This window comes from Chinchilla lanigera, unplaced genomic scaffold (genome assembly GCF_000276665.1).
Source record: "Chinchilla lanigera isolate Chin_1 unplaced genomic scaffold, ChiLan1.0 scaffold00016, whole genome shotgun sequence".
Lineage (NCBI taxonomy): Eukaryota > Metazoa > Chordata > Mammalia > Rodentia > Chinchillidae > Chinchilla > Chinchilla lanigera.
The window spans coordinates 7949928-7971381 of NW_004955417.1; the positions used below are offsets into that span (position 1 = coordinate 7949928).

The following is a 21454-nucleotide window of genomic DNA, read 5'->3' on the forward strand; positions in this document are numbered from 1 at the left end:
TATGACCTTTAGAATCAGGCACCTTTATTCCAGTATTATAATTCTTATGCTTCTAAAGACTAGAGATAAGATATTAATGAATTAAGATATTAATGTAGAATGTTAAAGATATTAATGTAGAATGTTAAAGTCTCAAGCAAAGTAATTTTATTCTAATTGTATTGAAGATATAGTTTTAGAGATTTGGCTTATTGTTTTATTGTACATTAAAGTTGTTTTGTTTTAAAAGTTTCAGAATCTGAAGCTGAGGGAATTCTACTGCGAGGAAAACCCACTCATCCTGAAGCAGCCATTTATAGCTAATCAACGGGAGGACATTTGGAGTCTAAAGGTAAAAGTTTAGCTCATTCACCTAAGTATTCAAACTAAGGGTATGGCTTAAATTCTAGAGTTTTCTTTGAAAGCACTGTGGCCAGGCTAGCAAATGATTACTGTAACCCAAATTCATTGGCAGTATGGAAATTAGCTCTTTGTAGGCCAAAGAGCTGGCTTCTTTCACAGATGAGCTCTGTTTAAATTTCTATTAGGAGAATATTCTCACGTACCTCATTATTTCCTACTCATATTGAAAAAATACTCTTGAAATTCAACTGTAAATCATTAAAAAACTGAAATATTTAATTTGTTTAGTCCTTCAGAACTAATTTTCCTTTACATCAAGAATTTCAGAATAATGATAATAACTTTTATTTTAAACTTATTATGAATAAGGGGCTAATATTTACACTTAATTCATGTTGTTCTTTATTAACCCTAAACAGGCAGATTCGATTACTGTCCCTTTTAAAAATAGGCATAGAAACAGCCCCAGAGAGATTAAATAACTGGTTCAGGGTCACACAGCAATATTCCTGGGACAGTGACACCAACTTAAGCAGTTGGGCTTCAAATCCATGCTGCAATATTGCTTCTAAATGTGAATGAAGGGAGGTAAGGGAAATAGACATAGGATAATCCTGGCTGGGGGATGTGGCTTCTGGATGAGACTGGATGCGTAGTTAAATCACGGTGAAGGCAGTCTTTCGGAGAGCTCCGAAGGGCGTGAATATTGGCAACACTTGCAGTGCCAGACCAATATTTCTGTCTTGTAATTTTTTTTCCATTAATAAGGAATGAACTCAGCGCTGAACTACATCCCCAGCACATTTTAAAATTTATTTTATTTTTTATTAGTATATGTTTGAAGTACATAATGATTATATTTCTTGTAGGGAGTTGGTGAATAGGATTTTTGAAACTATAAGGCCTGGGAGAATTAATTTTGTGTGCCTATATAGCACCATTAAATTGTATATGTTCAAAAAGTACATTGAACTTTATCTATAAGAGGTGTCCTAAAATATATTACTGTTCAGGTTAGTAATGTCTTCCTTTGTAGATATTTGTTCAAGTGATAAATTTGCTTTATATTGTAATGGTATGCATTATTATCCCAAAGTAACACCTTGGCAGCCAGTAGAGAAATATAAATAATGGCTGATGTAGGATGTCAGAGATATACTGGGTGCCAGAAACGTGTTTGGGTACAGGAATCACAAATGGAAAAATAACGTGTATGAAACTATGTATAGGTGCTATATCTTTCAGCGAGTTCTTCTATGTCCTATTTAGGAGAATGATTCCTTCTCTGAGTTTTCCACAGCTTTGTGATGAGACCTAGCCTCTAAATTCAGCTAATCACTTTGCTCTACAGTGAATGTTTTGTTTAGGGTCACAAGTTATGCTCTGTTTAAGTAGTGAAAGGAAGGGCGACGATAAACAACTGATTTAGCAGTGCTGATGGCACTGGTGCTCTCAGCTGCATCTGTTTCATGGACCCCAGTCAGATAGCCATCTAGAAGAAAATGCTTAAGAGACTAGGGCCAGACATTTAGGAAAACATACTCAAGGCTGTTGTATGAAGGCAGCTTTGCCATGTTCTTGTTAACTAGAAAGGGGAGGGGAGTAGGGAACAAGGATGTAGCCATTTATAGAATTTTGTTGTTATTTGAATTTTGAAAAATATTTTAATTGGCATGAATAAGTGAAAGATTACAGCTGTCTGTCTATGTGTGTATAATTCCCCAAAATTCTGATCAGAACCTGATGTGAACTATTTTAATACTAATGGGAAATAAACGATCCCCATGCACTATTAAAATTTCAAGCAGTATTTGTGTAACATTTATATAGGACTCCCATGCTACTGGTATCAACAATGAGAGACATTTATGGAGTAAGACAAATGTTTGTTTTCTTTGCTTGGTCCATGAAGACTTGATTCATACACACACACACACACACAATTTTAAGATGAAGGTTCTGGTAAAAGGTGGTTCCTTTTCCTCAGTACCTTTTTCATTATTTAGTACTATATTATTATGCAGAGTCAATTTTCTGAACATCAGTGTGGCTAGATCTAACACAAGTTGAATTTATTGCTCTTCAATAAGATGGAGTTAATCAGGTATTAAAGGCAGCTAATGATTTAGACCAGCCGTTCTTCAACTGTCTGTGCATACAGATAGATTGCTTGAAGGCCTTGTCGAGGATTTAAGTCAGTGGTGGGGGGCATCTGGGATTCTGCATTCCTGATAAGCTTCCCAGGCAACCTGGATTCTACTGGTTTGTGAACCCATTTAAATATATAGAATTTAGACCTTAGTGAACATGACAAATTTAATTTTTTGAGTCCAATTTGAGTGTATAGTCTTAGTTTATTGTAATGAAATGTGCCAAATTTGAAACTATATCTAATTTTATATATCTAAACTATATCTAATATATCTATTATATATAATATATCTATTATATATAATATATTATATATAATATATAATATATCTATTATATATATTATATATATCTAATATATCTAATTTATATATCTAAACTATATCTAATCTATATCTAATTTTATAAAATAGATAATACAAATTTATTATGATTTGAATTCTTATGTCCAAGAAACATAAATATGTTACAATGGAAATCCCTTACTTTCTGATATTAATGAAAAATTTATTTACAATGCCAACCATTTGCCACATAGTTATGTGTTGCAGCACAAATATATTTATATCTATATATATATATGGATATCGATAGATATATTAGTTTAATACAGTAAAGAAGAAGGTAAATAATCGTATGAGTAAAATTAAAATCAATGTAATATAAGATCTTGAAACTAGTTTTAGGAACAATATTCTTTTTTAATTTAGGAAATAACATCAAGATTTGTCATGAATCAGCTAGCTGGACAGAATCCTTTTCTAATGCATGCCATAGAACAGTTTCCAGAGGTCAAGAACATAATCTCTAAGGGAAAAAACTGTGCAATATGTGGAAAATTCTTTTTAACCATATGGCTGGAATGTGTTCAGTTTGTTCCTCCATCAAAGGTAAATAGTGCTTCTTTGTGTGAATAGGATCTAAGTCAACCCATATTTACTATCTAGATCCATATCTAAAAATTGGCTTTTGTAATACTGCAGGGTTCATTTTGGACAGCAAATGTGAATAAGTATCTATAAGGATCATCACCTATTGCATTTATGTTTAAACTCTTTCATTTATCAGAACACATGCATTCAATAAAAATTCCATGTAAATTGAAAATGTTTAATTCACAAATCTCTTTTGTTTATGAATCTTATTAATAAAAGCAGAGCTGTGTGCCTGTAGGGAGAAGAGTACCCAGTGGTCTGTTACGATTTTTTGGGTTGAGAAAAAGTGAATGTACTGGTGAGTTTATATCATAATGATGTCCCACATAGTAAATGTGCTGAGATATGCACCTGTAACACTATGTGCCCTCCCATTTGTGTACCCCTGGGTGGTCCACAAGGCTTATAAAGCATGTTCTAGACCAGTGTTCAGCAGACTTCTTTTTCTATAAATGGCCAGATAGTAAATATTTCAGGCAATGTGGTCTCTGTCTCAACTATGGGACACCCCTTTGTGGAATGAAGGCATCTGTAGACGATATGTAAACGAGCATGGCTGTGTTGCAATGAAATTTTATTTACAAACTGTAAAACAAATTTAACATTATGTTCTCATGTCATTAAATATTTTTCTTTTTAAAGTAACCATTTAAAAATGTGAAAACCATTCTTATCTCACATATCTTATGTAACAGAAAGTAGGCCTGATTAAGTTGAGGTTTGTAGTTTGCCCATAACTGCTGTAGACCAGTCAACACTGGTTCTTGATAGTGTAATTTCCTTTCTACTTTTGGTGAGTTCCAGGCCTCTCTTGGTGTGGTATAGTGCAATACTTGGTGGTAATGGTAAATAAATTAACAAACACAGATACAGTTCCTGGCCTTTGAAGATTATCATCTGGTGAAAGAGGGAAACATTAAATGAATGTCCATGTAATTATAAATTATGGTAAATATTATGACATAGAATAGTGCATTTTTTAGAATAGTGCAACAGTACCACAAATTGTGTGGCTAAAACAACAGAAATTTATTGCCCCATAGTTCTGGAGGCTGGAAGTCCAATATCAAGCTATTGTAGGGTTGGTGCCTTCCAAGGACTGTGAGGAATAATTCATTCCAGGGTTCTTGGTTTGTAAATGGCCATCTTTTCCCTCCGTCTCTTCATATTGTCTTCCTTTTGTGTGCATCTGTGTCCAAATTTCCTTTTCTTATGAGGACATCAGTCATATTAAATTAGGGTCCCTACTATTGACCTCGTTTTACCTTGATCATCTGTCTCCAAACTGTATTTCAATCTTGTAGTCGTAATGACTGAGGGTGTCACTGGGCTCAAGTAGTATTTGTGTCAATAAAGGAACTGAATTGAATATGCTTACACTTGTTTCAGCGGGTCTTATCACCAGCCACTCACCAGATTTACCTAAGGAGCTTTCTAAAATTACAGATACCCCACCCCATGCCTATTAAATCAGAGTGTGATTTAGTCAGTTCCCAAGCATCCATGTTTTTGTGAAGTTTCCTAGTTGATTTTAATGTATAGTCATGGCTGAAAATCTCTGCACTTTCTGCTGAAGGCTGTCCAAGCACCACAGGGCCATAAGCTGTATCTTCCTAACTTTATGGAGCAAGTCCTACTTGTGACTTACACATAAGCAAAGAGTCAAAATAATTGATTGACTATATGAATTAATAAATGATCTTTAGTAAAAAGAAAAGGAGGTGGCTGGTGGAGGGGCAAACCCACTGTGGAGTACAGATGGCACACGTACACCTTCCCGTGGCCTCCACCTGGCACCTGAATGAATCCTCAACAGGGTTGCTTTAGAGCACATGGGGGAGTTTTCTCTCCATCAGTTTGCTTCTGGGAATCCATATGGTGAACAGTTCCCAGTGTATCCTGCTGGAAAGAAAACAAAGGCTCCTACACACAGGCTGCTGGGTCCCTGAGTAGCTATGGAGCCACGATGAGGCCTCTGCAGCCATTGCTTCCCCAAGGGGACCTTCTGCAAATGATCACAATGAATTTTCACTGGTGTTACTAGTGTTACTAGTGTTACTATTGTTACTAGTTGTTAGCTATAAGTTTGCATTTCTAGTTCCTGGGTGAAATCACTATTTCTATTTCAAAGCTATAGTATCTTTTTGAAAACTGATAATTTTTTGAATTTCTTTCATGAAATTTCTGTGTGTTGTTCATGAAGTTCAGTAAGGACAAGATCTCCCTACCCCAAATTTTTATTTATTTATTTATTTATTTATTTATTTATTTATTTATTTTTTTGGTTTTTCTCCGGTACCAGGAACCGAACTCACGACCTTGCGCTTGCCAGGCAGGCGCTTTTGCCGCTGAGCTAAATCCCCAGCCCCCAAATTTTTATTTAAAGAAAGGGAAACGACAACAAATTTTCATGAAGAGTATAGGTAACATTTATATATCCTTTGCTTAGAGTCACTGATTTTTAACATTGGGGTGCACTGGCTTTATTGCTTATATTTTGCCTTTAAAAATCTGTCATGTCAAAAACAAATTTGACATTGACTAAAACCAAGAAAATGGCTTATGAAGAGAGATTGTATCACTTTCCATGATAAAGTTTTTAAAAATAGGCTGTACAAAAAATGTAGGTAAGTAAATATCTGTTCATCATACCAACTGGAAAGCTTTTATTGGGCTGCATCACTGATTACTCAATATATGGTCCAGAAAAGAAGTACGTTACTTTAGGTAGACTAACCAATTATTAGGGTATAGAAGTTTGCAGTACTGTCTCTTACTGCTAAGGAGCATAGCACACATTTTATAAAGATCACTTCAAATAGGTCATTTGTAATCCTGTAGAAAAAAAATCTAGGAACTGTCATTAGAATTCATATCACCTGATGTCAGGTGAGAAAGTTGTCATGACCCCCAGCACATGGTAAAAGATCTCAGTTAGCTAAGATTGTGGCATAGAGTTTCCAAAATTTATCTTACGATGTTCTTTGCTAGAGTGTTTGTAACCAGCAAATGCTTTCAAATGTTACACAAAATAACCCACTTCTCTAAGAATGAGTTTCACTCATCACAGAGGAGTGATGCTAAAATAATGAAGAAAGAATATGGACCTCCTTCCTCATATACTGGAAGTTGTTAAAGCTTCAGAGGGTGACCATTGTTAATTTCCTATCATCTTGTTTTAAAATTGTGTCATTTTTATTTTTTCTCTTTAAAATAAAAAAATAAATAAACCTCATACCATCACTATAATGCAGTTTGGCATTATGTTTGCAAAATACCTTACTGAGCAACTGGGATTCTAATATAAAGGCTAATTTCTTTTCTCTTGATTCAGTCATGAATCAGTTACACTGTACTAGGCATATCCACTTCTACTTAAGAAAAATACATTTTAAAAAGAGAAACTTTTTTCAGAGAAAGCATCCCCCATCCAGGTACATGTATAATTGGTTCTATCTTAAAACTTCTCAATGAATAAAGAACAGTCAGTTATTTAGTGTGTTAAAGCATTGATGCTTTTGTTATGCAAATGTCTTTGTTCAACTTAACTCAGTGTTTATATTAGAAAGTTCTGAAGTCTCTATGGCACTTAGCAAAGTTTAAATTTATTTATTTACTTGCTCTCTTACATTTCACTCTACCATTGAACTTAAATGCCAATAATTCAAGAACAATTTTTGTTCACCATTATATATAGAGAGCTTAGCACAGTGCCTGGTACATATTTTGTTTTAACTCCATGACTGATGAGTCAGAAGATCTGAATTTTAGTACCAGCTCCTTTTTTACTTTTTATTAGGTTACAGATGTATTACATCAAGTGTATCATAGATAAAAATCTAGCAGAGCTGCTGCCAAAAGGGTAATATCAAGGTTTTAAAAAAATCCTCTACTCAGAACTAACCATACGTAAAAGAGAACAACATTGAGATAATTGCTTAGTAGAAATTTAAAAGTCCAAATTAAGTGGATATTTAAAAAAATCAAGTGAAAAGTGAGATCACCAGTGGGAAAGTGAGGACAGAAATGTTCCTCCGGATGAGAATATATAATCTTGATCACATATGTAACCTATCTGTCAGTTGTTCTCAATATCATCTGGAATACATTGGCATAGTCAAGAGACATTTAATGAGTACAACATGTCAGGTTACTTGGCAAAAGTTGGCAAAACACTCTGCTTTCCATGGCCACGTTTTGAACACCTTGGACAAGGTGTCATGGTCATTTTTGCTCGGACAGATTCCTTCTCAAAATCATGCTATGAGCTACATGAGCTTCAAGTCTCTAATGCAGGAATTGCAGCCTAATAAAAATAACCACCACCAACACTTATTTGGTTGTGAGTGTATGTCTGATGCTGTGCTGAACACGTCAACTGGAATACGTCAGCTGATGTTCAAAACAACTACAGGACACTGATGGGAAATGCTAAGCACAGAGAAGTGAAGTGATTTTGCCAGGTTCACTACACTGCCAAATAGGGACTCTGGGGAGAGCGCGGATGCGTGTGATTCCATGTTCTAAGCCAGATCTGCCGGATCATCTTTTCTACACTTTTAAATCCAGTTATTTCTCAGTTACTTCAATTGAATTCAAGATATTCATGCTGAAAAACTTTCTTCTGTCATTGTTCATCCACTCAAACTCATAGACAATGCTTAGCACAGTGGATGCATCATACAGGAAGCACATAGTTGCCGCTTAAGAAGATTGTTTCCTTTTAAACTAAGGTCTTCAGACAGAAAAGGATAATTACATTCTTGTAAGAAGTAGATGTGGAAGTGAGTGCTCAAGTTGCTGAGAGAAAAAGGCATAAAAAGTTAAATGGGATATTTTTCAATCTGTCCCTGGGGTCTAGTGGTGTGATTGTGTGTGCTGTGTAAGAACACATAATACAAGTTACAGTTATTCTCAGAGGAATTGCTTGAAAGCCTGCTTTGAAGAATATAGAGGCATTCAAGTAAGGAGCCAGTGGACAGTCATTTCAAGGGAAGCACCTGACTGTGCAAAGACACCGTTGTGCTAATAGAGTGCACAGTGTGTGCCAGCTTAAGGTGAAGGGTGGGAGACCAGGTGGGAGAGAAGCAAGTGTGAGACAGGAGGCTCTCGTGTGTAAAGTTTGAACTTTATTTTGAAAGCTACTGGGTTAGTTTGCTTTGTTATGGTTTGTGTCTGTATGTCCCCCCAAACATGACTTTGTTATGGTTTGTGTCTGTATGTCCCCCCAAATCCTCATGCAGTCATGGGGTGGGCTTCTAGATTTTTGATTGATCCATGGTCCAATGCTGGGATTATGGGTGTGAGTGCTACACCCGCCCTGGGGCGGGTAGTTTACATACACATAAGGGAGGGAAAGAGGCTGCTTGCTGCTGCTCCTCCCCTGTGCTCTTGTTGCTTTTGCTATCTTACACAGCCATGAACATTTGCCCTCTGCCATGTGTCACTCTGCCTTGGAGCCAGCCAAGTATGTTTTTTTGTTTGTTTTTTGTTTTGTTTTTTTTCCAGTACCCGGAATCAAACTAACGACCTTGCGCTTGCCAGGCAGGCGCTGTGCCACTGAGCTAAATCCCCAGCCCCTCAGAGCCAGCCAAGTATGGACTGAAAGCTCCACAAACTGTGAGCTAAATAAACCTTTCCTTCCTTAATTCTGGGTGTCAGGTATTTTGTCTCAGCAATGAGAGAAAAGTAACCAAGATAGGCTTCTATAATAAATTACCAGACTGGAGGGGTGCAACAACAGAAATTCATTTTCTTGGAAATTGGAGGCTGGAAGTCCAAGACCATGGTGTCCAAAGGATTGGCTTCTTCTGCAGCCTCTCTCTCTAGGTTGTGGAGGTCTTCCTTTTCCTTGTGTCTTGAAATGCTTTTTTCCCTCTGTGTGTATGTGGGTCCAGATTTCCTATTTTTATAAAGATATTAGTCATATTAGGGCCTGCCCTGATCTAATTTTAACCTGATTACTACTTTAAAGACCGTATCTCCAAATTCAGTCACAGTGAGGGATAATGGGAGTAAGAGTCCAAAATATGGAATTTGAGGTGACACAGCTCAGCCGATCCCTGTGGTTGTTGAAGCTGTGGAGTAGCGAGAGGAAATGTTTGCTTGGCAAAGGGAGGATGGGCCTGGTGATGTGTGTTTAAGGACTGCTTAGGTAAGTCTAGCACCTGAAGCCATGGGAATGGAAATTGCCCAAGAGGACGTATCTGGTGGGGAGAGAAGACCAGAATGACAAAACTTCTGAGAATGACAGTATTAATTGAGTGGGCAAAACTAGGAGTTAAGAAAGGAGAATGAGAAAGAATTAGCAGGGACAGAAGGGGCAGAGCCAGCTAGAGAGGGCATACATTTTCTAGTTCTAAAATACAGACCTGCCACAAACAGGGCGTCCTTGGTTTTTCTTTTGCTGAACTAAACTTCTAGATACCTATTCTACTGAATGGTTTATTCTAGTTCATTACAGGCTTATATGGTGATTTAAGGATGTTTTCACTCGTTTCAGATTTAATCTTGATTATTTAGGATTTCCTTCTCCTTTCTCCTTGTCTGTATTACCCAGCTTCTGGAGCCCCTGAATAGTGTCAGGACATGGGATGTGGGAGCAGAATATTCTTCCAATGTCCCTGTTTCAGTGGGCACCTCTGATGTGTGTGGTCACCATATCTAGACCTGAAATATGGCCCTACCTCCATTATGGTGTCTGCGGAGGGATCTGTTTCCCATTGGTCTCTGCATTGCTGTGTTCCCCATGTCTTCTTGTTCTGACAGTGAAGTCCCTTTGGTTTTCTAGTCCTTTCTCAACTTCTTCCTTAGTACTCTCTGTGCATGAGAAATTTTGGCTGCATTTTTCTTGTACTACGAGCTAAAAAATGAGATTATTAAAGCTTCCACGTGGAGAGAAAAACAGAGATGGAAAAGCAGAACATGACCATGGTGTCCTTTGTGTCACTAAGGAGAAGGCTAGAAGCAGCTTGCACTGATCAGAAGTCTGCTAGGAACACAGAAGTGAGAGCGCGTGTTGATTAATTGCCAATAAATGTAGAAATAAAAGACTGGAAAGCCACAGGGTATTCTCTGGAAGGCGGGGACTGGAGGAAAGACTTTAAAATATGTGCAAGATTGTAGGATGTGGGAGAATCAGTAGATAATAAACTTACAATTAGTGTATGTTGTGTACCAAATTAGGAAGATTTTAATGTCTTGATTCTGTCCTCATACATTTAGGAATTATTAGGTAACACCATGAGCTTGGTGTATTCCATCACATTAAAGAATTGAATAAACCAAACTATTGATGAAAGTTTTTAAACATCTAAAAAAATGGGTAGTGGTAGTGCTTTTCAACTTAAAATATGATTTTTACATATTTCTTCCTTTTCAGTACTATTTTTGATGTTTTCTGTGTGTAAGTACTGTATTAGGCTCTTTAAATCCAAAGCACAGTTCATGCCATTGAAGAGACCACAGAATATTTAGTTAACATACAGTGTTATCAGAAGAATAAGTACAAATGGCCACTAAATATGTGAAGAAATAATCATCACTGCTGGCCATTAGAGAAATGAGTATTAAAACAGCATGGTGTCTCTTATATGAGAAATTCAAGTTATAAACAAAGATCAAAATAAAAGACAGAGAGCAGGAAGTAAGTCAGTAGATCATTTTCAAATTGGAAGGAGATCAAGAGATGGAGGGAGGAGAAGGTAGGGTAGAGAAAAGAATGAAAAAAGGAATTAAGCTGTGTTATGTACATGTTGCAACTCTGCACAAGGAATGTACACATGACATACTGCAGACATGAACTAATGAAATTTTAACAACACACTGTTGTAAGCATCATAAGCTATATGTACCTGTGCTATGGAGTCACAGACCAAGTGAACAACTACTTATGGGGTTTAAGGGAAACTTTCCTCAGGAGATAACATTTGAGTAACATGACTTCCTGACCCTCACATTAACTTGTGACTTGGTTTTCATTGTCTCCGTTTACAGATGAGATATAACTAAGGCCAAGCAAAATCAAATAGCTTGTTTATAAGTTTTAAATCTATCAATTCATGGAATTTGGACCTTACTTGACCTAATTCCTCATGATATAACTTTCAGGTCTCCATTTTTATAGTACACACATTTTTATTTTGAACCATAGGGAAATGTAAAAATAAACTTATTTATCAGTTGGGGTACAGTAGCTTCCAAGAGTGACCTTTATGTGTTTGGAAGACCATCATGTGAAAGAAAGGTAAGACTTTTCTTTTGTTGACTTGTAGAATACAGTGTAGAACCACTGGCATTCAGGCCAGAAAAATGGAAATATTTCTTAAAAGAATCAAACACACACACACACACACACACACACACACACACACGTGTGCTGAGATTAGCATTAGTTATCACTGAAGAAACAATAAATGCATAATAAAGAAAAAGAATAAAAAAATTTGATATCTATATAATTTCATTTTAAAAATTAAAAATGAATTTTCCTTTTTAATTAGGTAATTATATGCCTCAAGGCATTACAAAACAGCAGCAGGAAGGCATGAAACTATAACATGGATTAAGAATGTATTGATAAAAAAATAGAGACCTGCATGTATATGCTATCTAATGGCAGGATATGCTCAAATATTGAAGAAGGACATGGTCTTCCAGCATGTTGAGTGAAAATTAGAATAAAGAAATTCACATACAAGCACATTTTGGTAAAACTGTACACCACCAAAAATAAACGATTAAGAGCTAAGGATAAAATGTGAAGGAAAAAAATAATCACCTACAAAAAAGTGACAAAAATGAACTATACACAGATTTCTCATTAGCAGTAATAGATACCAGAAAAATATAAAGTGCCAAGGAAAAATAGTTCAAAATCTAGAATTATATGACTAGATAATATGATAGACAAAGACATGGGAGTGTCAGACAATTGTGAGAAGGAAACCTTTAAATTGTTTTGCTTTGAATCAGCTATTGACTCTAAAACCCTATTAAAGAAGGGTTTTTAAGAAGTTAAGCTAAGTATTTACTTAAAATACGATAGTAGGGAAAGTATGACAATAGACTCAGAATAAATATTTAATATGAATTTATTAATCATTATAAACAAATTGAAGGATATTTTAAATGATTAAAATCGATGAAAATGAGATTTGAATATATTATAGGTGAGGAATAATTGACATATGCTTTTTTAAATGATTAGTTCTTTGTTCTTATAGAGTGAAAATGTACACAAATTAATTACATGGGATGGTGATCAGATTAACCTTGTTGGTAAACAGTTGTTTTTGTATAGCTTTAGGGTTTTGTATTGCTTCCTGCTTATGCAGATAAAGATTAGACAAAGCTAGTTTCCCTAGAAGTGTCCCTTCCTATTAAAGACACTTCCACTTGTTGATTATCTCTTCAGGAACCAAACTAAGTGCTGACCTTTGTGAGAAATACTTTATTGCAAAGAGAGAACCATTTGGTAACACCAGCCTGTGGCTGTGCCTGATGTGCTTTATAGAACATGCTGCATCCAACAGGGTTCGTACTCACATGAAAGGGACACTGGGAGATAGATGGGACTGTGAAATGCAGGAACAACTGAATAACAAATTGCAGTGGCTTCTATTCCAGAGAAGGTGAAATTATGTCCTGCTTGACTCCTAAAATAGGGAGATGACAATAGGAAAACAAATGAAAAACGTTTGCTCTGCAGTATTAAGCTTTTCCATAATTCATCTGGATGCTTTCACCTTTTTTCAAATGTCACAGCCCTCCCATCGGAGTTGTTAGCCCTTAACAATTACAGAATTATTGGTAATTCCAGTGTAATTGATACTTTCATATAAATCTTTGAAACAGCAACAAAAATTAATCCTTTTCAGTTACTACTAACTTGGATCACATTTGAAATAGTAACCTAAATAGTCTCATGAAATGTTTTCAAAACACTTGAGTGATCCTATGCCCAAGATATTCACCTGATAGTTTTCGTTTCTTATAGTTTCGTTAGTTAGATTTAACATTTCCCCAGATTCTTTTAAAGTTGAGGAGTTTGGGGTGGTAAGAGTTTGGAACAAGAACTCTGAACCCTGTCTCGAATGATGTAATGTAATTAAAACCACCCTCAAAAGAGATTGGACTGAGTAGGTCTCACAACAAATGAGTGAACTGCTCATCTACTTTATAAAAATAAATGAAAATTTGTAACCTTAATTCCGTTTTTATGACAGACTGCCAGTAACGAAACATAAGATTACATTGAATAATTTTACTCATTACTTAGAGTAAAATCTTACTTTGCTATAAAAAGTTATTACTGTTGAGATACCACTGACATTCATTTATGAAACTGATCATTTCAGCCAGTCAGCTGTGAAAATTAATGTAGGTTTTAAAACATTTATGCAGCGGTTAGTCAATTTAACATACATTAGGCGCTGTGAATATCAGAAGGCATCACATTTTGAATACTAAATGATCAAAAAAGCAATATGTATTTATTGTTCAGAAAAAAATGAAATGGTATTGTATATTTCTCATTATTTTAGTCAGAAAATAGTAAAAATGCAATTACAGTATAAATGAACTTACATACTGTTTTGATTACTTCTATTCCTATAGGAACTCCCTGAACCCACTCTTCCCTTTAGAGCACGCTTAAATGACTGCACAGGGTCATAGTTATATTCAGTAAATGCTATTTTCTCCTTCTAGAGAATCACTAACTTGAATTCAGCTTCAGTTCATTTATCTGAAGCTGTGCATGATCAAAACATTTGAACCTTCCTGGTGAAATTCAAAGGCCATGACGAGCAGGACCACTCTGCAGGGGAGAGAATGACCCTTACCTGGATGGCCCTCTGGGACACGAGCAGGATTTTCTTTCTGGATTCTGCCCTTACCACAGACCAAAATGCCTTCAGGGTAGAAGGATCATATAATGTGTCATCTAAGCCAAGATGCTTTAGAAATCGAAAGTGGAAATTATAAATGGCTATAAAAACAGCAGGAAGCCAGGACTGTCCTTGGCACATTGGCATGTGTGGGAACCCTTCCTAAAGGGAGTAGTGAGCTTCAGAGTGATGCTCAAGGCTGGCACTGTCACCGCTGCCTTGGAGGTGTTGTCATCCTGAGTATCCATTGTGGATTTTAGAAATTTTTTTTAGTCACTCTAAAAATATTTTAGGGCCTACTTTAAGTGGGAAACTCTGTGTGGTAAGTAGAATGCAAATAAGTAAGTGCCCTAGTCAGCCCCAAGTGGTTTCAAAATTGAGTTTAAACTCTACAGATGTAAAAGACACTGGCAATAAAAGCTGAATGTTAGATGAGGAGCAGAGATCAATTATTTTAACGCTTCAAAGTGGAAGGGGAGATTAGTGCAGCATCCAGGAAAATGCAGGCACCTACACAGGCTTTGAAGTGGAATTCAGATCGTGGGGAAGGGAGAAGAGAGAAGAGAGAACTTGTTAGGAGAAGAGGCCCACATGAAGAATGAGTCAAGCTGTGCGGCAGTGGATTAATATAGTTGGTTTGTGGGTGGGAGTGGGAGGAGGAGACAAAAAGTTTTTAACGATTGCGGTAAAAGTCTACAAACCTGCCCCTGGATAGACTAAGAAGTCTGAACTTGCTCCTGTTTGGAAATAAGAGTCTACTGAATGCGTGAACACAGTCAATGATATTAAAGAGGAATGTTTTAGAGTCCTTTGGGGGCAGCCCTGATTGAACATTGAAGAAGTAGAAGGAGGATTAAGCAGAACAGTTGCTTTGTGCAGGGATCAGATGTAGTGGTGGAAATGCCAGGAAGGGAAGCGCCGTGAGGAAGGGCGGGTGGCAGAGCATGTCTGGATTGAGTGTGGGAAACCTCTGAGGGTGTGAGGGGAAAGAAGCAGCCCCAGGGGAGCTGACTTTGGAGGCAAGACCCAGGGTTTCATCATAGACATGTTGAATTTAAAGTGTTAGCTGGATAATGCAAGTGAGTATGGTTACTCACCAACTAGAGACAGAAAAACATTGGAGCAGCCTCCTCCTTCTTTCTGTTATTTGGAAACATACATTTTACAACAACTACTCATTCCATCAAATTATTCTCTAAAGATTATTCAGTTATAGTCAAAACCCCTCATTAGTGAAAAAGGCTGGGAGACCTACTCACACAAAGCTATGATTTAGTGAACTTGGATTCCGGTCCTGACTATCTTGAACTATGAGTCCTAAGGTAAGGTACTTCGCTTTTCCCTCTGGAATAGTTTTCATACCTAGACCAAAGTCTCTTCTAGCTTGAAAGTGCCTTGATTCCACAGTTGGAGGGAGGCTGCCACTATTGTCCTGCTCATTTGGATCACAGTACACTACTCATTTTCTATCCATGCTGCAACACATTTCCATAAACTTGGCATCTTAGCTGCAAAAATTTGTTGTCTTACAGTCTAGTGGGTCAGAAATTCAAAAGGGTCTCATTGGGCTGAAATAGGGTGTTATACGGTGCATTGTTTTCTGCAGGCTCAGGGGAACATTCACTGCCTTGTGCTTTACAGCTTCTAGAGCTTGTTGCCCACATTCCTTGGCTCATGACCTTCTTCCTGTCTTCAAATCTAATATGGTAGATCTATTTCTTATCCTATCATGTCATTTGTATTCTCTGTCCTGCCTCCTTCCCCGGCTTTTAACTACTTTTATGATTACACTGAGCCACCTGGGCAATTCAGGAGAACCTACCCATCTCAAGCTCTTTATCTCACCTGTGTCCAACATATTTCTGCCATGTAGGGTGATTCAGAAGTTTCAGGAATTAGAATGTGGTTATCCTTGTGAGGGGCATATATTGATATCCTTTCAGTTTTGTCTAATCATAGACAAACTCTATACCTTATCTCTGTATTGCCTTGATAAAAAGGATAACTTGTTCAGTGGTGCTTTAATTTTTATCTTTAAACAATGATCAAAGCAGTAACTATATTTGACAGGATTGTAAAGCTTGGTTAATTGGGTTTGGGAAGACAGGTTCTTTATAGGACAGAGTCATTTTTTTTTAGCTATTCCTTTGTAACATGTTTGTTTCAAATGAACATTTGTTGTAACAGTAGAAAGAACTGAGATAATGCCACAAGTGGAAATGAAAATTTAAGTGAGCACCCACTAGTAAGATATTAGAGAACTTTGCTTATGCAAACATTACTGAGGTTGAAAAAGGTAGAAAAGTGTATTAGCAAGGGAGTAGGGCAAGTCCTTTATTTTCAGTAAACTTTCCAAGAAAAAATCCACAGGCCTCCAAATACTGTATCACAAGTTGAAATTATTAATTTAGAGAATAATAACCAGCAAAGTTTTATCTTCATTACAACTGATCATGGCTTTTTATAAAAATAAAAACCTAAGCCTAACCCTAGAAAACCTAAACAAACCATTCATTTTATTCTAATTAACTAAATAATAACACAGACATTTTGCATTCCTGCTTGCAGCAAGAGCCAAGCTAAACTCTGCCCATGCAGTTTCTTAATGACACAAGGGAAATGGCTAAAACCACTGTGGAAATAGAAAATGCCTTTAATAGTTTCTATTATAAACTTTTCACCTCACAGAGGAATGGGTCAAAGCAAATTGGATAACACTGTGACCGCTTGCATCCTTGGTTTATGTATGTTTCTCTCTTCAACCTCCCCCTCTTGGCTTATGGATCTATTCTTTGCTCTGCTTTCTTAAGAAGGAGATAAATAAAATTGATGTGGTGTGATGTATTGTCACTAGTCTTTTAGTTCTAGCTGAGATATGCTACTGAAGGGCAAGAAGAGCTGCCTGGATGAGAGGGCTGTCTGTGGAATGGAATGGGAAAAGACTATGCTTACTTTTGATTTTGTTATTAGTTCTTCAACTGTAATTTCAACACTTAGCTATTATAGTCACATGTATATCTTTAGAAAAATACTTATGCATTCCTTTTACTCTTGGACATTAGAACTTTTTGTTGATATCCTGTGCTTTAACATTTTGTGGTCTATTGATTGTTGATATTACATTGTTTTCCCAATATGCTAAGCACATTCTTGACTTTCTGCTTTCAAGTAGTTCACCCTTTTTGAAATGTCCTTTTGCTTCCCCACAGGTAGCCACATCTGGGTCACTTTTCCAGACCCAACTCATCTTTTTCTTATATTGTGAAATCTTGCTGACTGTTCAGCCTATGCTAGTGTCTCCTTTCTCTGAGATCATATAGAACTTATCACTGAATTAAGCCATATGTTTCTAGTTATTTTTTATGTTTATTTCTTGTCTTTCCAACTGGATGCTAAAAAGATTCTTGACAGCAGGGATTGTTGCTGCATGTTTTGTACCCTTGGCACTTTGCCTAATGTCATGCAGATTTTAGAATACTTATAATTTGTCAGAACTCTTGATTGCAAGTTAGGAAACCCAACTTACACACTGACTCAGTATGAAGGCCAGGGATGGGTTTGGCTGAATATTTAATCACGACTAGATTTTGTTCCCACATTTACTACCAGGACTCTGACCTTTTAATTTAGTGTCTTTGTTTTCCTTGCCTTGGCTTCATTTTCAGGTAGGAGCTCCTGAAATTGTGCCCTTTGAGACTAGAGGGAGAGCTTCATTCTCTTAGTAGATCCAGCGAAAGTTCTGGGACTGATGCCCACTGGCTCTGTTGGATTGCTTCAGGTCATGTGATCACCCCAGACTAATCACAGTTGTCAGAGGGAAGTGGTTGGATCACTGCCTGAGCCTGAATTATGTGGTCTGTCTTGAGCTGACTGTGGAATTGGTGGACCACTCATCCCCCAAAATATGCACTGAGATTGGAAGGGCCAGGTCTCCAAAGGAAAAAAGCAGGCTTTTGTGCCAGGCAAAACCAAGATGCCTACTAGGGAGTTCAGGAAATGTTTGCTGGTTGGGCAACTATACATCTCTGTAGGAAGAACTCAGGTTCATAATTCCATTTTTTTTAAACCTTCATCTACAGTACTTATAGCACTTCATAGTCCCCGTTGGAGGTGCATGTAAAGGAGATAGGACCTGTAACTTTGGCTGCCCCCCGACACATCACCAGTGTTAGAAGGCTGTTACTCTCTCAAGGGTGGATTATACTGGTGTGCAAGTAGTCAAACCTCTACATGGGATATCAAAGTTCTTTTGTGGAAGAGTGAACAGGACAGTAATGAAATCTCTCATTGTGGTTTGTGATGATGTTGGTCAATTGGTTTCATGGTAAAACTAAGTAGTATTATTAACTGATTAAACTACTAGTTGTGTGTCTCTGTTTTGGATTTGCTCTATTTTAGAGCTATGTTGATTTCAGAAATTGATTATAAAGTGTATAAAGTGAGAAGCCTTTGAGATTGCAAATATTTCCCTTTCCTTTCTTTCTTTCTTTCTTTCTTTCTTTCTTTCTTTCTTTTTTTCTTTCTTTCTTTCTTTTTCTTTCTTCCTGTGCTGAATGTCACACCCAGGGCCTTGTTCATAATAGACTATAATAGTTTCATACATAAGTATTCAGGATATGGACATTAAATTGGCCAGAAACATTCTTGATTACCTATTTTGTGCACTGATAAGTAAAGTCAGAGATATTTGAAGGGTAAAATTTTAAGTCACAGAGACTTTACTATAAACACTTATGTATTGAAGAATTTTCTAGGCTCCCACCTGGTGCAGATTTTAATGGATATTACAGACAGTGAACCAAGATTCTTAAGAGGAAGTTCAGTAAATGTTGGAGGACTGACAATTTAACATCTCTGTCAAATAGGCTTATGTAGAATTTGTATCGTTTCTGACCATCTCAGATGCTCTATGGTTAGGCTGTCTGTTAATGTTTGTATCAAAACACGTATTATCTTTTATCATCTGAACTTTGTTTAGTGGCGAACATACCTTTCTTTGCTAGTTAAGTTTGTGTGTGGGAAAAGAGCAAATCAAGCATAAATGGAATAGTGTGTCCTTTAGGAGTCAATGTTCTGAAACCTCTGCAAAAGTAATTGCTTATTTTAATCAAAAATATTTATGGGCACAACCTTAATTTAATTTTTAATCTTTACATTTTAGAACTGCAAGATAAGCAAAAATCTACAGCTGGTACCTGTCCGAATATTACTTTGTTCTTACAAATGTTTTAACCAGCGTCAACCTAACCTCTTTGGAATTTCTCAAGAATAGAACAGGCAAGATGCTCCTTCAGTGCCTTCCTGGCTGCTCTGCACAGTCAGCTCATGCCCTACCACCGTGCCATGTGGTGTCCAAGCTCTTTGTTAAGCAAAGGAAGACAAATGTTTAGCATAGGAAGACAAATCATTCAATTACACAGATCCTAATTTAAGCGTGATAGTCTACCATTAGATTGTAAGGCTTCAGTAATGCTATTTTCCTTTGGCTTAAAATGAAAATAAAGAATAGAAAAAAAGAAAGAATGATCTGTGTGCCATGTAAGTTTTGTTTGTTTGTTTATTTATTTATTTATTTATTTATTTATTTATTTATTTATTTATTACTCCATCACTTTATGATCACTATTCTCCTTTTCTAGAAAAGTATTAAGAGAATTTGGTGGGAAAATGTGTTTATTTGAATGTTTCACAACTGCAAGAGAATCAGTTTTTGGTGAATCACCTTTTAATACTAGATAGTTCTATTTTATTTGTATAATTTCATTTGAGGCACTGAAATCTATTGACTAAGGTAAAATCTTCATTCCATTAAAAATGAGTGGAAGACCGGAAACTCAGGTATGAGAATTCATAACAGCATTTTTTACTGTTTTTAAAGCTTCAAATTTTTTTCTTTTAAATTTTTTTTTAGCAAGAAAAGCTGACAAAAGCCAGTACAGTTGTTGCTGAAATGAGAATTTGACTCATTTTTTTTTTGAGGGACAACAGAAAACTAGGAAAAGAAGTAATAAAAAGATGTCATGTATCTTGCATAGACCAGTGGTTCTGGCGAGTCTGATTTTGGTGAAATTTTTTTTTTTTTTTTTTTTTTTTTTGGTACCGAGAGTCAAACTCATGACCTCAGGCTTGCCAGGCAAGCGCTTATGCCACTGAGCTATATCCTCAGCTTAGGCAAGTCTGGTTTTGTACAAAACTATATTCATCACTTGAGAACTTGTTACAAATGCAATTCATCTGGCCCTCCTCTAGAATTACTGACTCCAACTCTGGGTGTGTGGCCTAGAAATATCTGTTTCAGCTAAACCCTCTGGGTGATTTCTTTGGGTGCTCCAGTTTGAGAACCACAATTTAGTCTAATTTGTTGTGTGTTCAGAAAAAGAAGACATTTAGCCATCATTTTATGTTTAAACTCCACTGGAAATATTTTTCTTCATGTAACTGTTTCTTAGTTCTTCTGGTAGAAAGCAGAGTGGAATCCTTTCCTCCGCGGTATTGTGTTACCTTGCTAGCTTGGCCTTCGTGAATCCAAGGCAGGACATATCCTTTCTGCCTTAAATGCTTCTGCCATAAGTGGGAGGCTAAATCAATGGAGCACAGCAGAGAGACCCTCAGTCCCAAAGGACAAGGTTCAGACTCTCCTCAGAAAAGATGAAGCCACAGGTAACTTTCTAAAGGGTCCACTAATCAAGAATGCATTGTAAACAAAAACCAAACAAACACATAATAAATGAAAGACATTGAAACATTAAAAATGAGTCACGGCAGTAAACCGTGTCTATTTATTGCTCAGTAAATTGATTTTGATTAGGGAAATATTTTCATATTATTTACTCTGTTAAACATGTTTTGTGTACTGTTTTAATCCCATGACCTCATCCACAATTTATGAGGCATTGTGGGATCAGAAAGAAAACTCTAAACATTCATCCATCTGTGTACATGTGTATTCAGCAATAGTTCAGTAGTTTCTGGAAGCTCAGGTGACACCTGATAAAGGTGTCGCATGGGAGAAAATCTTGGCTCTCAGCCTCTACCTTTGATTTTGTTGTTATTTTTCCTATCTCAAGGTACAAGGGTTTTTGTTGCATAATTCCATGAAAATTGGTCTTCCAAAAGCCAACAGTGTTGTCCTTTCCG

General features: G+C 36.6%; 1 protein-coding gene across 4 annotated transcripts in view; it reads left to right on the forward strand.

Moving 5' to 3' along the window:
• The window catches only part of Lrrc69 (leucine rich repeat containing 69), a 94387-nt gene extending 74547 nt beyond the window's left edge, over positions 1-19840 (forward strand). For 3 of the 4 annotated variants that reach the window (XM_005381774.2, XM_005381775.2, XM_005381777.2), the window contains 3 exons: positions 230-331; positions 3204-3383; positions 19479-19840. In XM_005381774.2, the coding sequence (XP_005381831.1) occupies positions 230-331; positions 3204-3383; positions 19479-19589 (393 nt within the window). In that variant the 3' untranslated portion in view covers positions 19590-19840. Of the gene's footprint in view, positions 1-229; positions 332-3203; positions 3384-3476; positions 3581-19478 lie in introns of those variants that run through there. The other variant, XM_005381776.1, reaches the window with a different exon arrangement.
• The last annotated feature ends 1614 nt before the right edge of the window (positions 19841-21454 follow it).